This window comes from Nannospalax galili, unplaced genomic scaffold (genome assembly GCF_000622305.1).
Source record: "Nannospalax galili isolate Female #2095 unplaced genomic scaffold, S.galili_v1.0 scaffold517, whole genome shotgun sequence".
NCBI lineage: Eukaryota > Metazoa > Chordata > Mammalia > Rodentia > Spalacidae > Nannospalax > Nannospalax galili.
Genome location: NW_008340098.1, coordinates 154,061 through 172,645, shown reverse-complemented (window position 1 = coordinate 172,645; position 18,585 = coordinate 154,061). Strand labels below are relative to the sequence as shown.

The following is an 18,585-nucleotide window of genomic DNA, read 5'->3' as shown; positions in this document are numbered from 1 at the left end:
CTTTTCCTTGCCCAGCATGGTGGCACATACTTACAATCTCAGCTACTTAGGAGTCTAAGACAGGAAGATGGCAAGTTTGAGGCCTGTCTGGACTACAGAGTGAGTTTGAGGAAATCTAGCAATTTAGTGAGACTCTATCTCAGAAAAGAGGAAAAAAAGGGGTAGAAATGGTTCTCAACGGTAGAGTGCTTGCCTAGCATGCACAAGATCCTGGGTTCAATTCCTAGTACTACAAAATGAAATTTCTTATTATCTTTCTCCATTTGTTTTGTTTTTGTGACAGGAACTCACAACATAAACCAGGTTGGCCTTGAACTCATGAACCTCCTGCCTCAGTCTCTCAAGCTGAGATTCACTTTAATATTTCTTAGATCACTTTTTGTAAGTAAAGCTCGATGTACAAGCCTATTCATCTCTTTTTAAAAACTATTTTATGTGAGTCTATTGCCTGCATGTGTGTAAGTGTACCCATGTCGTGCAATGCTTGTGGAGGTCTGAAGAGGGTGTTGGAGTCCCCTGGAACTGGAGTTACGGATGGCTCTGTGTGCTGGGATTGAACCCAGGTCCTCTGCAAGAGCAGCCAGTGCTTTTAACTGATGAGCCATCTCTCCAGCCCCCTTTTATTTTTTTTTGAGACAGGTCTCCTTATGTAGGCCTCTCTGGCCTGGTACTAGCTATGTAGCCCAGGGTGGCCTCAGACTATTAGCAACCTTCATGTCTCACTGAGTGCTGGGGTTACAGGCATGCATCTCCATGTCTAGCATGAGCTGGGTTTCTTGAACTGACTGAAGACATTTGTACTGAGGGGGTATGTACCATGAGTCTGATAGTGCTGTTATTAAAGGAATCAGTGAGAATATATACCCATATCAAGTGCTAAAGCCTTGTGATCAATATCTGAATGCCTCTCAAACTTACTAACATTTTTTTTTCTTTTTGAAAACTGAGGGGTGGAGATGAAAGTTCTTTGGCTGAGTACTTCCCTGCATGTTAAAGTCCTGGATTTGATCCCTAGCACAACTAAATACAAATTTAAAAATAGAGACTAGAGAGATTTCTCAACAGTTAAGAGCCCTTGCTGCTTTTCCTGAGGACTTGAATTCAGTTCCTCACACCCCACCCACATCACCTGTACCTCCAGCTGCAGAGGATGTGATGCCCTCTTCTGGCCTCCACAGTCATCCATAAGACACACACACACACACACATTAAAAGAAAAACTAAAAAAAATTGAGAAAAAGTTATGAATCTTTTTCTTTTCCCCCAAAAGTCCACATTTATTGCACACAATGTTTATTACTCTTTTTTTCCCTTTTTTTGAGTCAGGGTCTCATGTAGCTAAAGCTGGCCTGGAACTCAATTTTGTAGCAGAGAATGGCTTTAAACTTGTAATCCTCCTGTCTCCTCGGTGCTAGGATTTCACGTGTATACCACCACCCCTGCTTTTCACACACAAAATATTGCCAATAATGTAAGGGGTTCCATGAACTTCTGAAAACTATCTAGGGACCTCCTACATACTAGACAAAAGGTTACCACTAGAGTTGGGTCTTCATGGTACAGGCCTGTAATTCCAGCTACTCCAAAGGCTCAGGGATGAGGATGCCAAGTTCAAAGCCTGCTTGGGCTACAGAGTGAGTTCAAGACCAGTCTGCTTAGGTTAGAGAGACTCTGCCTCAAAATGAAGGTGAAAAATGACTGGGAATATAGCTAAGTGGTAGAGGGCAGGTGACCATGGGGCAGAGAGGGGAGCTTTGTCATTGAACCATACCCCCAACCCCTTCACACACACTTTACATTGTTTAAAAGGACAAATAAGGTAAAGTGCCATATTCTGAATCTTTCAGGAGGGTGTTTCAGACATTATGAATAATGGTTTCTGACCAGACAAAGGTGAATCATTCAGCAAATATTTTCTGGATGCCTGATACATATAGGCACTGTACCATGGACTGAGCTCACTGAGGTAAGACACCATTTCTGTCTTTGTTGAAACCAATCCCATGTAAAAAATGTCAATGTGGTTACTAGTGGCTCCTAAACGGATTTGGTTTCTCCACATTCTAGATTCAAGAGTTTGGTAAATCAATCTAACCCATTTTATCTATTGAATGGGATTACTATGTAGACAAGAACAGCCGTACATTTTCAACAGGATAACCTTTGTAAAAATGAACATAAAGGCATGGCTGTGCAGTATCTAAGTTCGAGACCAGCCTCAGCTATATGAGCCTCTGCCAAAATATAAAATCATAAATGAAGAAACAAAACACTAAGGTTATTAGAAGTGGTGGTTGGCAAGATCGCTCGAGGGAGCACAATAGCTTTTTTCAGTCTCCAAGGGCAATACAGCACCTGGCACGCGGTTTGCAACCACTCAGTACGCCTTCCCAGAAAGGTCAGGTTCCGCTTCCGCAGGCGGATCTTCCCTGCCGACAGCCCTCAGTCCTGCGCATGCTCCAGTGAGCCGGAGACCGGAAGTGCGGGGAGGTGGCGAAGCGCGCAGGACTGCCGGCGCTCTCGCTCCGGGGGCTGGGGGCGCGCGCTTTTGCGCGCTCGTTCGCGCGGCTGGCTGCGTACAGTAGTGACGGCCGCGCGGGAGCGGTCACATGACCATCGGGGCTGCCTGTACAGTAAGAACCCAATATGGCAGCGGCGGTAGCAGTGGCAACGGCAGCAGGACCAGCCGCCCCGTAGACACCCTCCCCCCACCCCGCGTGCCTCCTCGGCTGTTTCCTCCGTTAGGTTGTTCTTGCGGTGCGACTTCCCCTTTCTCCCACCTTTCCCGGTACCGCGGGAAAAGCCACACAGGGCAGAGCAGGCAAGGGAGGGCGGCCGGAGCCGGGGCACAGCAGCCTCCCAGTTCGTTCAAGACCCGACATGAGGGAAAAGGGCCGTAGGAAGAAGGGCAGGACCTGGGCGGAGGCCGCCAAGACGGTAAGGCGGAGGGAGCGGAGGGGAAGGCCGGAGCCGGTTGGTTTCCCCGCTCGCCGCCCGTCGCAGGGAAGCGGAGGTCACTTGGCCGCACGACCGGGCTGAGGGGCACGAAAGCGCGCGCTCAGGGCGGCGGTAGGGGTCGGGGCGTCCAGCCCCGAGGAGGCCGCTGCGCAGGCGGAAGGGGGTCGCCGCGCGGCTGCGGCTTCTCGTGGCTCCTGCGAACGGTCCTCTGGGTGCTACGGAGCTGCTGGTCGGGGTCATGTCGATGTCGCCCCCAGTCTGTGGTAGCTCCCGCCCCGGCACCGAGGAAGGGTGTTGCGCGCTCAGTAACCGGTTCTCCTCCTTGCGCGCCTTGGAGAGCCCCCATTGGATGCAGACAGGAGGAGGCTGGTGCGTGCATCCAGCCCCGGAAAGAAGAGGGGAGCGTCGGGCTCTCCCCTGCCGCGGCAGATATGCCGTCCCACCTGGGGCCTCTTGCTTATCTGGCGTTCGGAGCCTACCGGAGGTCACGAGGCTTTTGTTTGTGTTTGCCGTCGGAGCTGAAAGTGCGGGAGGTGTTTAGAAACGAAGTAACAGGTGGGACTTGTAGAATTTTTTTTTTCTGTTTCCGTAGAGACCTAGTCTGAACAAGGCAGCAATGCATGGTGGGAGGTGTAGTTTACCCTGCCTTCGCCTTTCTTTAAGCCAGACCTGGCCTGAAGAAGTTGGGATTAGGGGGCAGCCCCCCTCCCCGTTTTGTTAAATGGAAATTTAGAACTCAGTTTAAAAACAACAGTGAGGATTACTGAGAAACTCTGTTGTAAAAAGAAATCTAAAAGGTGTTTTAGGAGAAAGTGAAGTTCACGCCATCATTGGAGGTGCAATAGGGCATTAAACAGTGGCATTTCAGTGTGAGAAAGTGACATCATCTAAGTAGATAGCATAGTGAGTCCTTCAAAACGAACCCTTATAGGTCATATGGTTTATTTTTATCATTTTTAAAAACTTTTTTGGGGGGGGAGGGAAGATGGGCATGCTGTGGTGCCCAGTGTGATCAGAGGGAAGTTCTCTTTCATGGGGATTTTAAAGATTTGAACTCAGATCGTCAGGCTTGGTGGCAAGCACTTTACCCACTGGGCCTTCTCATTGGGCCCTTGTTTATTTTTTTACATGAGATTTTTCAGAGTTTGTCATGGGGAAATTGCGAAAAGTATAAAGAAGAAAATAAGAAATCAATTCACTCCAGCTGTGTCTGTTAATTTTAATATATTAATGCCTAGTCTTATTTGTTTCCCCAAATCTCGATTGTACTGCTAATTCAATTAGGATTTGTTTTGTAAACCATGTGCATGTTTTGTAAACTCTATGTGTCAGAGAGTTGAAGTATTTTTTTATGTTTATGAGTGTTGGCCTGCATGTACGTGCACCATGTATGTGACTGTTGCCCAAGGATGCAGGAACTTACGGAAGTGAGTGAATGCCGAGTTCTCAGCAGGCCACAGTAAGCATGCTCTGAACTACTAAGCTATCTCTCCAACGCCATATTAGTACTTATTTGTTGAATGTTTTCACTTACTATATATGTATATGCATATATTCATTTAATTTTGGTACAGAGTATCATGCAGACCGAGTTGATCTCTAACTCTGACTTAAGTCTTCTTGCCTCTGCATTTTGATTCCAGGTGTATACTACTATGCCCAGTGTATGGCGTGCTGAAATAGAAACTAGAGCGTCATGTATTCTATTGACTGAGTTACATCCCCTGCCCACTTAGAATGTATCTTTGAAACTACAGATAGTTTCCCTCTAAAAGATAAAAGTCTAGAAATATTTTTTTTTGGTCTTTTTTTTAATCTTTTTTTGAGACAGGGTTTCTCTCTAGTTACAGCTGGCCTGGATTCCCTATGGAGACCAGACTGGCCTCGAACTCACAGAGATCCTGCCTGCCCTCCTGCGTGCTAAATTAAAGGCATGCACCACCATGCCCAGCCTAGAAATAATTTTTAAAAATATTTTTATTTATGTGTATGAGTGTATTGCCTGCATGTATATAAGCGCACCTGTGTCATGCAGTGCACACGGAAGTCAGAAGATGGTGTTGGATTCCCCTGGAGCTAGAGTTAAAGACTGTAGTTAGCCGCCATATTGGGGCTGGGATCAAACTCGGGTCCTCTGCAAGAGTTAAGCCAGTGTTCTTAACTGCTGAACCATTTCTCCAGCTCCTAGAAATATATTTTTTTAATATTTTACTTAATTTTAGTATTTTTTGTCTTTTTGAGACAGGGTCTCCCTGAAACCCCAGCTGGCCTGGAACTCACTATGTAGTCCAGTCTGGCCTCCATCTTGCAGATATTTATGCCTCCTGAGTGCTGGGATTAAAGGCAATTTTTATTTTATGCACATGAGAATATTGCCTGCATGTGTTTAGGTGCAATGCCCGCAGAGGCCCCTAGAAATAATTTTTTGATGGTAAGGAGTTGCTCCTCCATGGAAGACTGTTTTACTTTCTACTTTAGGGATACTTCACAACTGCTTCCTGTTACTAAAAGAAAGAAAGGGAGGAAGAAAGAAAGAAAAGGAAGAAAATTTAGGGCTGAAGAGATGGCTTAGTGGTTAAGAGCACTGGCTGTTCTTGGAGAAGACCTGGGTTCAAATCCCAGCACCCACATGGCAGCTAACAACTGTCTTATCACTCCAGTTCTACAGGATCCAGTGCCCTTTTCTGCCCTCAGGCACTTCATGACACAGGTGCACTTAACACATGCAGATGACACACTCATAAACATAGAATAATATAAATAAAATTTTCAAAGAAAAAAAAATTTAGTTAAAAGTAAGCAGACCCCAAACTTATGTGAATTAACTAGAACCTGTTTATTTGTTAAGTTTGTTTTGAGACCATGTTTCATTATAGCCCAGGCTGTCCTCAGCATTTGAAGCAGTGTGATTACAGACATGCCCAGCAGACTCTGTATCCTCCCCCCACCCCCCATTCTGTAGTCCTAGAACTCACTGTGTAGTTCAGACTGACCTTGAATTTAAGATGATCTCTTGTCTCAGCCTCCCCTGTACTGGGATTATAGGCCTGGCATATGCCACTATGCCTGACTCAGTCTCTAGATGAAGACTTTCTAATTCATGATCTCTTTGGGTAAGATAATCACTAGGAGATTGTGATATAAATAGGAAGAATTAGTTTGCACTGACTTTCTTGCTATTATGTTAGTACTTTGCTTATTTCATGCTGTAGCTAATAATAGTGCTTAAAATTTTCATTTTTATGTGTGTATATCTGTGGGTGGGTATGTGCATCTGAGTGCAGGTGCTCTCAGAAGCCAGAGGCATCAGATCCCCATGGAGCTGGAGTTACAGGCAGTTGTGAGCCACACATATGGTTGCTGGAAATTGATCTCCAGTCCACTGGAAGAGCAGTACATGCTCTTAATGGCTGGGGTATCTCTCCAGTCTGTGAGTAATAGTGTTTAAAAGATTGAGAGTTTCTGAGGGGACTGGCATATTAGTAGCTTGGTATTTTTATTTGGTACTGGCAATTATATAAAGCCCAGTATAAGTAAAAATAACAGTGAAACTTTTTTCTTCTAGTAGTCAAAGTCTTGAAAACACCCTACTTATGTAGGGTAGAACAGGTTCATCAAGGAAACAGTTTTTGTGTTTTTGCATTCTAGAGCTAACTTGTTTCAGGGAGTGCTGTTAATATGAGGTTGTAGTCATGACCAGTAACATACCAGATAGGTTTTTTTTGTTTTGTTTTGTTTTTTCCTTTTTTTTGAGGCAGGGTTTCCCTGTATGTAGCCCCAGCTGGCCTGGAACTCATTGTGTAGACCAGACTGGTCTCCATCTCACAGAGAACCACCTGCCTCTCCCTCCCCAATGCTGAGATTAAAGGTGTGTACCACTATGTCCAGCTCACAACCTGGCTTTTTAAATATGTGTTCCCAGGATCAAACTCAGGTTCTCAGGCTTACATAGCAAGTGCCTTTAACCCATGGAGTTATCTCACCAACCCATTTTTGGGTTTGTATTTTGCTTTTTTTGTTTTGTTTTGAATTTTTATTTCTCTTATTTTATGTGTATGCGTATATTGCCTGCATGTAGGTAAGTGCACCTATGTTGTGTCCAGCAATGCCCGAGGAGGTCAGAAGAGGGTGTCAGATCCCCTGGGACTGGAGTTACAAACAGTTGTTAGCTGCCATGTGGGTGCTGGGATTCAAACCTGGGTCTTCTGCAAAAATAACCAGTGTTCTTAACCACTGAGCCATCTTGCTTTTGTTTTTTAAAATTAATTTCTTGTGCCGGGCATATTGGCGTATGCCTTTAATCCCAGCACTTGGGAGGCAGAGGCAGGCGGATCTCTGTGAGTTCAAGTCCAGCCTGGTCTACACAGTGAGTTCCAGGTCAGCTGGGGTCTATAGGGAGACCCTGTCTCAAAAAGACTAAAAAAAAAAAAATTAATTTCTTTCCTTAAAAAAAAGATTTTTAAAAAATGTATAGGAGTGTTTTTCCTGCACGTAGGTATGGGCCGCATGCCTGTGCCTGGTGCCTTTGGAAGCCAAAAAGAGAGTGTCAGATCCCTTGGAACTGGAGTTTTGGGTGGCTGTTAGCCATATGGGTGCTGGGAACTGAGCCTGGGTCTTATCTTGTGTGGGGGCATGCACCTGTGTATGTGTGTGGAGGCTAGAGGTTGACTCTAGATATCTCCTTTAATAGTTCTCTAGTTACTGAGACATGGTCTCTCACTGAACCTGAAGCTTGTCACTTTTACTATAGGCCTAACTAGCCAGCTTGCCCAGGGGTGATGGCTCCACTTCTCAAGTGTTGATATTTAGGTGGGGTGGACACCGTGCCCACCTGGATTTTTATGTGGGTTCTGGAGATCTGAACTCTGGTCCTTAATGCTTGTGCTGTAAGTGCTTTATCCATTTAGCTATCTCCCCACTCCTTTGTTCTATTTTACATTCCTGTTCTGAATGTCCATATACCTCCTACCTTGTTGAACGCAGAAGAAAATAAAAATCTTTTTTGGATACCTACATTAAAATTTCTAGGGGTAGGGTTGTTCTAGGCGTAGGGTTGTAATCTCAACACTCAGGAGGCAGAGGTAGGAGAATCTTGATTTTTAAGGCTAGCTTGGGCGAAGTAGCCAGACCCTGTTCAGAGAAATAAGGGGAGGGGGTGGATTTTTTTTTTTTTTTTCTTTCTATTAAAGGAGCTACTCCCGCATCTCTCCTAGAATTAGATGGGAGTTGAGAAAACAACCTCAAGTTTTCAGAAGTCTTCCCTACTGTGTCATGCAGTGCCCTTGGAGGTTAGAAAGAAGGCGTCAGATCCCCTGGAACTGGAGTTACAGATGGTTGTTAGCCATCATGTGGGTGCTAGCAGTCGAACCCCTGTCCTCTGTAAGAGCAGCCAGTGCTCTTAACCGCTGAGTCATCTCTCCAGCCCCATACTCAATATTTTTCTTTTTAAAAAAAAACACTAAGAACTTGTGATAAGAATAGGAGGTAGGAATTGGCTAGGCAGTTAGGGTAAAAAGACCCCAAAGAAAAGTAGCCAGTTTCTTGGCTAAAACTCACAATGTCTTTGGGCCTCTTAGCAACCTACTCTATTCCAAAGGCCAAAAATATTTGGGAGCTTTTATCTAATCCTTAAAAGATTTTAGGGTTACCTCTTCAGAAGGGGGAATGTTAGAGTAGCCAAAAGCCCCATAAAAAAAATAAATCAAAGAAGAAAAAAAACCCCAAGAACTGAGGTAAGTAGTTAATTCTGGTTGAGTTAGTATACTGAAAAGTATGTAGACTGAAATCTTAAAAATACTTAGTTAACCATACTGAAATTAGCCATGGTTCACATCTTGTTAAATATGCAAACGGATGTGTGTGTATGTTTGTATGTGTTACATAGTTCTCTGATTTTCTTTCTTTGTGAATATCATGAGTATTTTTATGTCAATACTTAAATATCTGCCCCCCTTGAGACAAGCTCTCTTGGAGAGGGAGGGAGGGATTGAGAGAGACAGACAGACACACACTAGCTAAGGACAAGGTGCATGTGCCCCCTCCCCCAAAGACCTACTTCCTGCAACCAGACCTCACCTCCTGATATTTTTTACTAGTCTCCCAATAAAGCTGTCAAATTACAGATTGATCCATGGATTTATCCATTGATGAAGTCATGCCCTCATGATCCATGCACTTCTCCGAATCCCCACCTCTGAAAAGTGGGAACCAAGCCTTCACCACTTGAGCCTTTTGGGAAGACACTTCTCATAACAATATCTGTGTTGTCACATGATAAACCATTCATCATCACATGGACATTGAACACCTTCATTGGGTAGTGTGGTTAAAGAACTGCATTTAAAATAGCTGCTAGGCGTATGGCTAGTGGCTATCATTGGATAATAGGGATGTAAAGTAACTTCCAATGCTTATTGACTATTAGTATAACAGCCTTCCCCCACCTCCCAAGAACTGGTGATTGAACTCTGGGCCTTGTGTTAGGCAACTGCTCTACCACTGAGCTATATTCACCGCTCATTTTACTTTTGAGACAATCTCACTAAGTCGCCCAGACTAGACTTGGACTTACTGTGTAGCCCAGGATGACCCTGAATTTTAAGTCTTCCTGACTCAGTCTCCAAGTAGCTTAGATTACATGTGCATACCAACATGCCTGGCTCTTTGTACTTTGTTGTTTTGTGGGGGTTTTTGTTTGTTTTGAGACAGGGTCTCCTGTAGTCCCAGTAGGCCACTATGTTGACCTGCCTCTGCCTCTGCCTCCTGCGTGCTGGGATTAAGGGTATGCATCACCATACCTGGCCTGTATTTTTCCTGATAAACTTGACTATTCAGATCTTTTGCCTTTTTTTCATCTTATTTCCTGGTTTTAAAAAAATTGTGTGGAGTGCTAAAGAGATGACTTAGCAGTTAAGAGCATTGACTGCTCTTGTAGAGGACCCAGCACCCACCTGGTGGCTAACAACTGTCTGTAACTCTAGTTCCAGGGAACCTGATGCACCTACCTATATGCAGACAGTACACTCATACACATAAAATAAAAATTTTAAAAATCGTGTATGTGTGTGTGTGCCACTTGTATTCAGGTACCTGTGGAGGCCAGAAAAGGGCCTCAGATCTGCAGCCAGAGTTACAGGTGGTTGCTGGCAACTGAACTTGGGTCCTGAAAGAGCAGGAATTGCTTTTAACTGCTAAGCCATTTCTCTAGCCTCCTACATATAATATTTTTAATGTTAATGTAATCAAGTTGATCAGTCATTACCTTTTAATCTTTCTGGGTTTGGAGGACTGTTAAATATTTTCCCCATTCAAAAATAATAAATTAGGGGCTGGTGATGTAGCTCAGTCTATGGAGTGCTTGCTTAGCATACATAAACTGATCTATTCACATAAACTTAACCTGGTAAGTGGGATGTGGTGGCATATGCCCATAATGGAAGGGCTTAAGTGGAGACAGGAAAATCAGAAATTCGAAAGTTGTCCTCTACTTTATAAATGAGTGTGAGGGCTGAATTCAGCTTGCACTAGAAGCTCTTTTAAAAAATTATAAATTAAGCACTTTTATTTATTTAGATTTTGAGAGGATCTCATATAGCCTAGGCTGGCCTCCAACTTGCTATGCAACTGAGGATGACCTTGAACTCCTTATCCTCCTGAGTGCTGGGATTTCAGCCTTGTGCCACCATGCCTGGTTTATGTGGTTCTGGGATTTATGCAGTGCTAAGAATGGAATCCAAGACTCCATGAGATTCTGTCTTTTAAAAAACAAACAAACAAAAAAGTTGCTGTGCGTGGTGATGCATGCCTTTAGTCCCAGCCCTTGGGAAGCAGAGGCAGGCGAATCTCTTTGAGTTCAAGGCTAGTCTGGTTTACATAGCAAGTTCCAGGGCAGCTGGGGCTACTGGGAGACTGTGCCTCAAAAAGACCAAAAAAAGGAGGAGGGGGGCACATTGGAGAGATGTCTCAGTGGTTAAGATCCCTGACTGCTCTTCCAGAGGATTCAGGTTTGGCTCCCAGCATTTATTCACATGGTGGTTTTAACAACCATTTGTAACTCCAATTCCAGGGGATCTAACACCATCTTCTGGCTTCCACAACACAGGGGCACTTACATACTTACACACATGCAGGCAGAATACTCATACACATAAAATAAAATTTTTTAAAAAGAATTTTAAGGGCTGGAGAGTTGGCCCAGTGGTTAAAAGACATGGAAGTAGAAGGGGGACTGACTAGTTGGAAGGTGATCAGCAAGAGTGGGAGGGGCCAAGAAAGGGTAATGGGGGGTCAATATGATCAAAATACATATTTATGAAAATGTCATAATCAAACTCATTGTTGCATATAAAACACTACTGCTAAAAAAAAAATTAAAAGTAGGGCCTCAGCAGTTAAGAGCACTGATGTTTTTGCAAAGGGTCAGGGTTCAATTCCCAGCACTCATATGGCTGCTAACAACTGTCCGTAACTCCAGTTTCAAGGGATCTGACTCCCTCTTCTGACCTCCTCAGGCATCACATGTCATGGGGGCACTTAAATAATGTATTTAAAAAAGTAAAAAAAATAAACCAGACGTGGTGGCTCACAGGATGGCTGTAAGTTCAAAGTCAGTCTGGCCTACATAGCAAGTTCCAGACCAGTCAGGGTTACATGGTAAGACTCTTTTTAAAAAAATACTATTTTTATTTTATGCGTATGTGTGTATTGATTGCATGTATGTGAGTGTACCCATGTCATGCATTGATGCAGGTCAGAAGAGGGCTTTGGATTCCCCTGGAACTGGAGTTAAAGACGGTTCATAGCTGCCGTGTGGGTGCTGGGAATCAAAAATGGGTCCTCTGCAAGAGCAGTCAGTGCTCTTAACCACTGAGCCATCTCTCCAGCCCCCTATACCCTACAGCTTTTTAGTCTCCTCAGTTCTTTTCTCTTTTTGCAATGACTTATTATTCACCTGTAAATGTTTTTGTTTTACACATCATCTTAAGATTTACTTTAATTTTTTAGATTTTATTTTTAATTATTTGTGTATCTGTGAATCTGTGTATATTCACATACATCATGTGAATGCAAGGTCCCATGGAGTCCAGAAGAGGGTGTCAGATCCCCTGGAACTAGCACTACAGGTGGTTGTAAGCTGCCCTACATGGATGCTACTAAAGGAACTCGGGTCCTCTGCAAGAGCAGTACATGCTTAACCACTGAGTCATCTCTCCAGTCCCTATCTACCATCTTTAGACACTGAGGCCAAACTGTTTTTAAGGCCGACCCTGCTCCTTTAACACTCTCAAACTGTGTTACTATTATTAATTTACCACTATGCAGCTTCAGCAATGCATTTAATTTTTATTTCTGCATATGTGTCTGTATGACTATATGCACATACATGCAGGTGCCCAGAGACCAAAAGAGGGCTTCAGATGCCCTAGAGCTAGAATTACAGGTGGTTGTGAGCCACTGACGTGGATGCTTGGCATTGAACTCTGGTACTCTCTGTAGCCCCACAATATGTTTGTTTTATTCATGACTATAAAGTTTACTACCAAACTTAGGTTAAAGCAATATACATTTATCTCACAATTTCTGTGTGTCAGGACTCCATGTAGATTAGCCAGTCTTCTGCTTAGAATCACACTACACTATGAAAATCAAAGTGTCACTTTAGAATATGAACTCATCTGAGCCTTGGTTCCTAATTTTAAAGTCACTCATTATCAGATCCCAGCCCCTTTCTTTTGCAGGACTCAGTGTCTGTTCTCTGTTGGCATTTAACCAAGACTCACTCAGCTCCTAGAAGCTGCCTGCCATTCCTTACCACATGTCCTCCTTGCACAGTGCTGTCCACATGGCCATTTTGCTTATTTTTTTTTTTTTCCTTCCCTTTTCTGTTTTTTGAGACAGGATCTTCACTATAGACCAGTTTGGTCTAGAATTCACTATAACCCATGTTGCCTCAAACTCTTGGCAATCCTGCCTCAGCAACTCTGGTGTTGGCATTATAGGTGTAAGTTATCACACCCACACTAGAACAAAAATTATTTTTCTATTTTATCCATTTCTTTTTACAAAAAGATATAAATACATATGATAGGAAAACTTCATAGTATGTTAATACATTTTATCAGAGCCAAGAATGGTGGTTCACAGTTATAATCCCAGTATTCTGGAGGCTAAAAAGTAGAACTGTCTTGGGTAGAGGCCAGCCTGGGATACACTGTTAAATTCCAGGCCAGCCTAGATTACAAAGTGAGATCCTGCCTCAAAAACAAAAAACAAGGAAGAAAGAGGGAGAAGCCACTCATTATCCATAGGAATAATTTATTTAAAATCGAGTTATTACTAAACAAGCTATTGAATAATACCCTACAGTTTTTTAGTCTCCTCAGTTCTTTTCTCTCTTTGCAATGATTTACTCATTATTCACCTGGTACTGTGCTTGCTTGGCATACAGAGTGTCTGGCTTCCACACACAGGTATGCATACATGTATGTATAGTTTCTGCCTCTATCTCCCAAGTGCTAGAATAGGCTGCTATGCCTGTCCTGTTCTTTCATTCTTGAAGTTTCAGATGCCCTCTGGTAGCATTTCTTTCCTGCCTGGAGAACTTTCAGATATTCTTTTAGGACATTGTCTCCTAGCAACGGACTCTTGGTTTCTCTTTGTGGGGGAGATCTCGGGGACCACCTCCAGGTTTGGTTATTCTTTAAGAAGACACATGGTACTCAGCTTTTAGTTATACTAATAACTTATTTATTATAGTAAAGAATTCAAATCAAAGTTGGGCATGATGGAAGCAAGAGACTTTGGCACAGGCCTATAATCTCAGCACTTGGGAGATGGCCACAGGATCTGGAGTTGAAGGCCATTCAGGCAGCATGAGTCCTTGTCTCAAGAAAATAAAAACAAAACAGGAGTTTTGTTGGTTTAAGTGCTTCCTGCCCAGTATGAGGGCCTGAGTTAGGATCCTTAGTACCCACATAGAAAGTCGGGTGTGGTAGCGTGTGCTTGTATTTCTAAGAGAGGGGAGGCAGAGGCAGACATCTCCTAAACTGATATGTCAGATAGGCAGGCAGCCCAATCTAATTGGCTAGCCACAGGACCCAGTGAGAAACCCTTGTTTCAAGAGATAAGGTGAATGCCTTATAGGGAACTAATTATACCCAAGGTTAACCTCTGGCCTCCACGCACAGGCATGCACACATGTATGTGCACACATATGAACATGTAGACACAAAAAGAACTCAAAGTAAGCAAAGGGAAAATAATTTCTGGATTGAAATTTTGAGGAAGATCTCAAGATTCTTTTCTCAGTGGGATCACAGTGTTCTTAATTCCGCCACTTAAGAATTGTGACTAGAAATAAAAATGTCAGGAAATTCATGTCAAGGAGTTTTTATTGGGGATGGGTTAGCATGTGTCATAATTCTAGAAGGAAAGCAGATGTTCATGTAAACCCCATGGATTATTTAGGAACACTTTGTTCTCCTAATCCAAATTCTCAGATACCAGCTCATGGCCAGTTTTTGCAAGGAGGACTTTTTTGAAGAATAATTCTTACCCTTAGTGTTCTGTTTTTATTTTTTAATTTTTTTTCTTTCTACTCTGTACATGCTCCATAGGAGACTAACTTTATTTTACCTTCATTTCCTGAAGAATGTTCTGTTTTGTTTTGTACAGGGTCTTCCTACATAGCCTAGACTGGTTTTTCCTGCCCGAGCTTCTTAGAGTGCTGGGATTCCAGATGTTTGCCACAGTACCTGGGTGGATGTCTCAAAACAAAAATAAAAGCTTGGTATGGTAACACACCTTCAATCCCACTTGGGAGACAGAGACAAGCCAATCTCTGTGAGGTTGAGGCCAGCCTAGTCTATATAGCACATTCCAGGCCAATTGTGGCTATAGGAAAACCCTGTCTAAAAATAAAAGAAAAACTGATCCTTTGTCTTCTGACCTTTGTGGTTCCCAGTGAGACACATCTGGTTGTATAGTTTTCTAATCGTTGATTCCCTAAATGAATTCTGTAGTTTTTGTTGGTTATATATAAGGTTTTAATCTTTACTGTTTAGGAATTTGATGATGATGATATATCTGCTTACTGATTTTTTTTGTGTTTATTCTGTTAGAGATTTGCTTGGATCTTTGTCTTCTGACCTTTGTGGTTCCCAGTGAGACACATCTGGTTGTATAGTTTTCTAATCGTTGATTCCCTAAATGAATTCTGTAGTTTTTGTTGGTTATATATAAGGTTTTAATCTTTACTGTTTAGGAATTTGATGATGATGATATATCTGCTTACTGATTTTTTTTGTGTTTATTCTGTTAGAGATTTGCTTGGATCTTTATCCTTTTGTCTTTTATAATATTTGGTTTTTTTTTTTTTTTTTTTGTCTATTTGAGACAGGATTTCCTTGTAGCCAGGGTTTCCTGGATTCACTATGGAGACCAGGCTGTCCTTGAATTAACAGAGATCCTCCTGCCTCTGCCTCTGCCTCCCAAGTGCTGATATCAAAGGCATGCGCCACCATGCCTGGCTTATTTGTTTTTTGTTGTTGTTGTTGTTGTTGTTGTTTTTTAAATTTTATGTGTATGTGTGTATTGTCTGCATGTAGGTAAATGCACCCATGTCATGCAATGCCTGCGGAGGTCAGAAGAGGCTGTTGGATTCCCTGAGACTGGAGTTACAGACAGTTGTTAGCTGCCATGTGGGTGCTGGGATTTGAACCCGGGTCTTCTGGAAGAACAACCAGTGTTTTTAACCACTGAGCCATCTTTCTGGCCCCTTATTTGGGTATTTTTAAGCCATATTATGGCTTAAGATATTTTTCTTTCCAGAATGGCAGACTTTTTGGAAGATAGGCAGTAAGAAAGTCATGTTTGGTTGAATGTGCTGAGTGATTGTAGTTCCTCAAGTTGAGGTAAGAGGTGATATATGGGGGTCACTCGTGGCCAGTCTAGGTAACCACATCCCAGCCCTTAAGGAAAAAAAATGAGGCTTTTACCTTTGTAAACTAATGGAGGGACCAGATCTTTTGTGAAAGTCTTAGGTTGGTTTAGGGTAGGGCCAATTGCTAACCACTAAATCTTACTGTCATATTTTTGGAGGTATATCATATGAAGTTATAATTTAGCTATTGAGCACTTAATTTATGCATAACCCTGTTGTAGGATATGTGAATGTGTTAGTGAATAAATGAGGAACAAGAAAGTCCCTGCCTGAATGGAACATTCATTGTGAGTATGGGTGAAAGGTGGTGAAAGTGATAAATTACTTACACAGTATGTAATACCTAGTGATAAGTAATGTGAGGGAAAATAGAGCTGGACAACTAGAAAAGGCTGGGTTGGTGGGACAGTAGTTTGAAATTTGAATTGGATGTTGAGGGTGGGCCTCACCAAGACCAGACAAATATTTAAAGAAAATGTGTGTATCCAGGGAAGGAGTATTCTATATGTTAGAGAAAGGCTCTGGGGCAGAATTGTATTTGTCTAGGAATTGTGGAGGAGGCCAGGCTAGCTGGAATGGGGTGACTGAGTAGAAAAGATAAAGGAGATAGAATTGGGAAGGTAATGTGTTAGAGTGCTAGACAAGTCCTGTTCCTCCAGTTCTTGGGTTTTACTTTCCCATCTCCATTTACTACCCAGTTCATCGCATGAAGTTCTGATTGAACTAGCAAATAATCTGGAATGATTTTGGATCTGTGATTTGTTTTGGGCAAAGTAGTATACCTAAGCATTATCCTTTCTCTTTGTGGCAGGGAATTGCTAGATATTCATTATGAAATCTACAAAGTCCTTCAAGGGCTTTGAGAAAGATGTGGCATTTTAATTTTAAGTCTTTGGGTTTTTTTTTTAAGGTATTTAAAAAAAATGTTTGTGCATGAGTGTATTGCCTGCATGTGTGTTTAGTGCACCCATGTCCTGTAATGCCCGAGGAGTCAGAAGAGGGATTTGGATTCCCCTGGAACTGGAGTTATGGACCGTTGTTAGCTGCCATGTGTGTGCTGGGTATCAAACCCGAGTCCTCTGCAAGAGTAGCCAGTACTCTTAAGTACTGAGCCATCTCTCCAGTCTGGCTTTTGTTTTTTAAAGATTTTTTTTATGTTTTAAAAATATTTTACTAATTTTTTCATGTGTATTGAGTGTATTGTCTTCTTGTATTTAAGTGTACCTGTATTGTGCAAAGCTTACAGAGGCCAGAAGGGGGTTTCAGATCCCCTGAAATTGGAGTTATGGGTGGTTGTTATCTGCCAGTGGGTTCTGGGAATTGAACTAAGGTTCTCTGAAAGAACAGTAAGTGTTCTTAACTGCTGAGCCGTCTCTCCAGCTCCAGATTTATTATTTTTATTTTGTATGTATCAGTGTTTGCCTGCCAGTGTATAAGTGCATTAAGTGCCCATAGAAGGCAGGAGAGGGTGGCAGAGCCCCTGGAGCTGGAGTTACAAACAGTTGTTAGCCACTATTTGGGTGCTAGGAACTGAACACAGGTCCTCTGGAAGAGTAGTAAATACTCTTACCAGCTGAGCCATCTCCCTAGCCCCAAGTCTTTTGTGTTTTTGAGAGATGGTCTTCCTGTTGTTGCCCATATTGGCCTAGAACTCATATCCCTCCTGACTGCTGGGTCTTAATACAGCCTTTATTTCCTGGTTTGTTTAGTGTTCCTCATGCTGTGTTCTGTAGCAACCTATTTATATTTTTTATTGGATAAGTAGTATCTATCTGCATTTCTGTTGGCTCAAACTTTTATCTTTTTAATTTTTTTGTTATGTTGATAATTGATCTCAGGGCCTCAAATACAGTAGGCAGGTGTTCTACCACTTAACCATCTCCAGCTTTATTTTTACTGTATTTTGAGACAGGGTCTCAATAAGTGTATGGAACTGGTCTTGAACTCAATCTGTAGCTCATGTGTGCCTTGAATTTGAGGTTCTCCTGTCTCAACCTTCTCAGTAGCTGAATTACAAGCCTATGCTACTAGACCTGACTAATTTTTGTTATACTTGTGTCTAGCTTCCTTTCTGTCAGAGCAGCAGTTTATGAAAGTATCTAACACCATGTATTTAGCAGAAATACATGGTGTAAATCATGCTGAACCTGATGATAAATAAGATAAAAAGAGGAAACTGGACAGTTTTATTAAGTATATGTATAAATAGTTAATCCAGCAGCATAATAAAACAATGCTTTACAATTAGAAGTTATTCCAGAAATGCAAAGCTACATTGGTATTAGGCATAGTAATTATTAATGCATTAAAGTACTAGGAAAAACGTAAAAAATTATATAGAGGTGGGGGGGTTATTTCTTAGACAGAGGTATGTATTTATAGTTGTCCAAGTTACTTAGACAAAGATTTTATTTCCTGGACCTTCTTTTGTGGCTAGATAATGTGAATTGACTATTGGTACAGCATATTGTCATCAGAAGTAATAACTGTCACTTCCTGGCCAAGGTATTTTAGAATGTTTTTTCAAGTTAATTGCAGAGAGCCCCATGGCTTACTATTTAGTGAGCCACACGTTGGAAGGAGCCTCATTAAGTTGCTCAATTGGTAAAAATAGTCCACTGCATTGAACTGTTATATAAATAATCTATATTGTATTCAATTGCATTTTGGGAATTAGTTGTAGCACT

At 42.2% G+C, this 18,585-nt stretch overlaps 1 protein-coding gene across 3 annotated transcripts in view; it reads left to right on the top strand.

Moving 5' to 3' along the window:
• Positions 1 to 1,264: 1,264 nt before the first annotated feature.
• The window catches only part of Asxl2 (ASXL transcriptional regulator 2), a 111,461-nt gene continuing 94,140 nt past the window's right edge, over positions 1,265 to 18,585 (top strand). For all 3 annotated transcript variants that reach the window (XM_029564455.1, XM_017798637.2, XM_008834991.3), the window contains exon 1: positions 1,265 to 2,937. Coding sequence is in view for 2 of the 3 variants with exons in the window: in XM_017798637.2 (XP_017654126.1) it covers positions 2,881 to 2,937 (57 nt within the window). In the remaining variant the exon portion in view is untranslated. The remainder of the gene's footprint in view (positions 2,938 to 18,585) is intronic.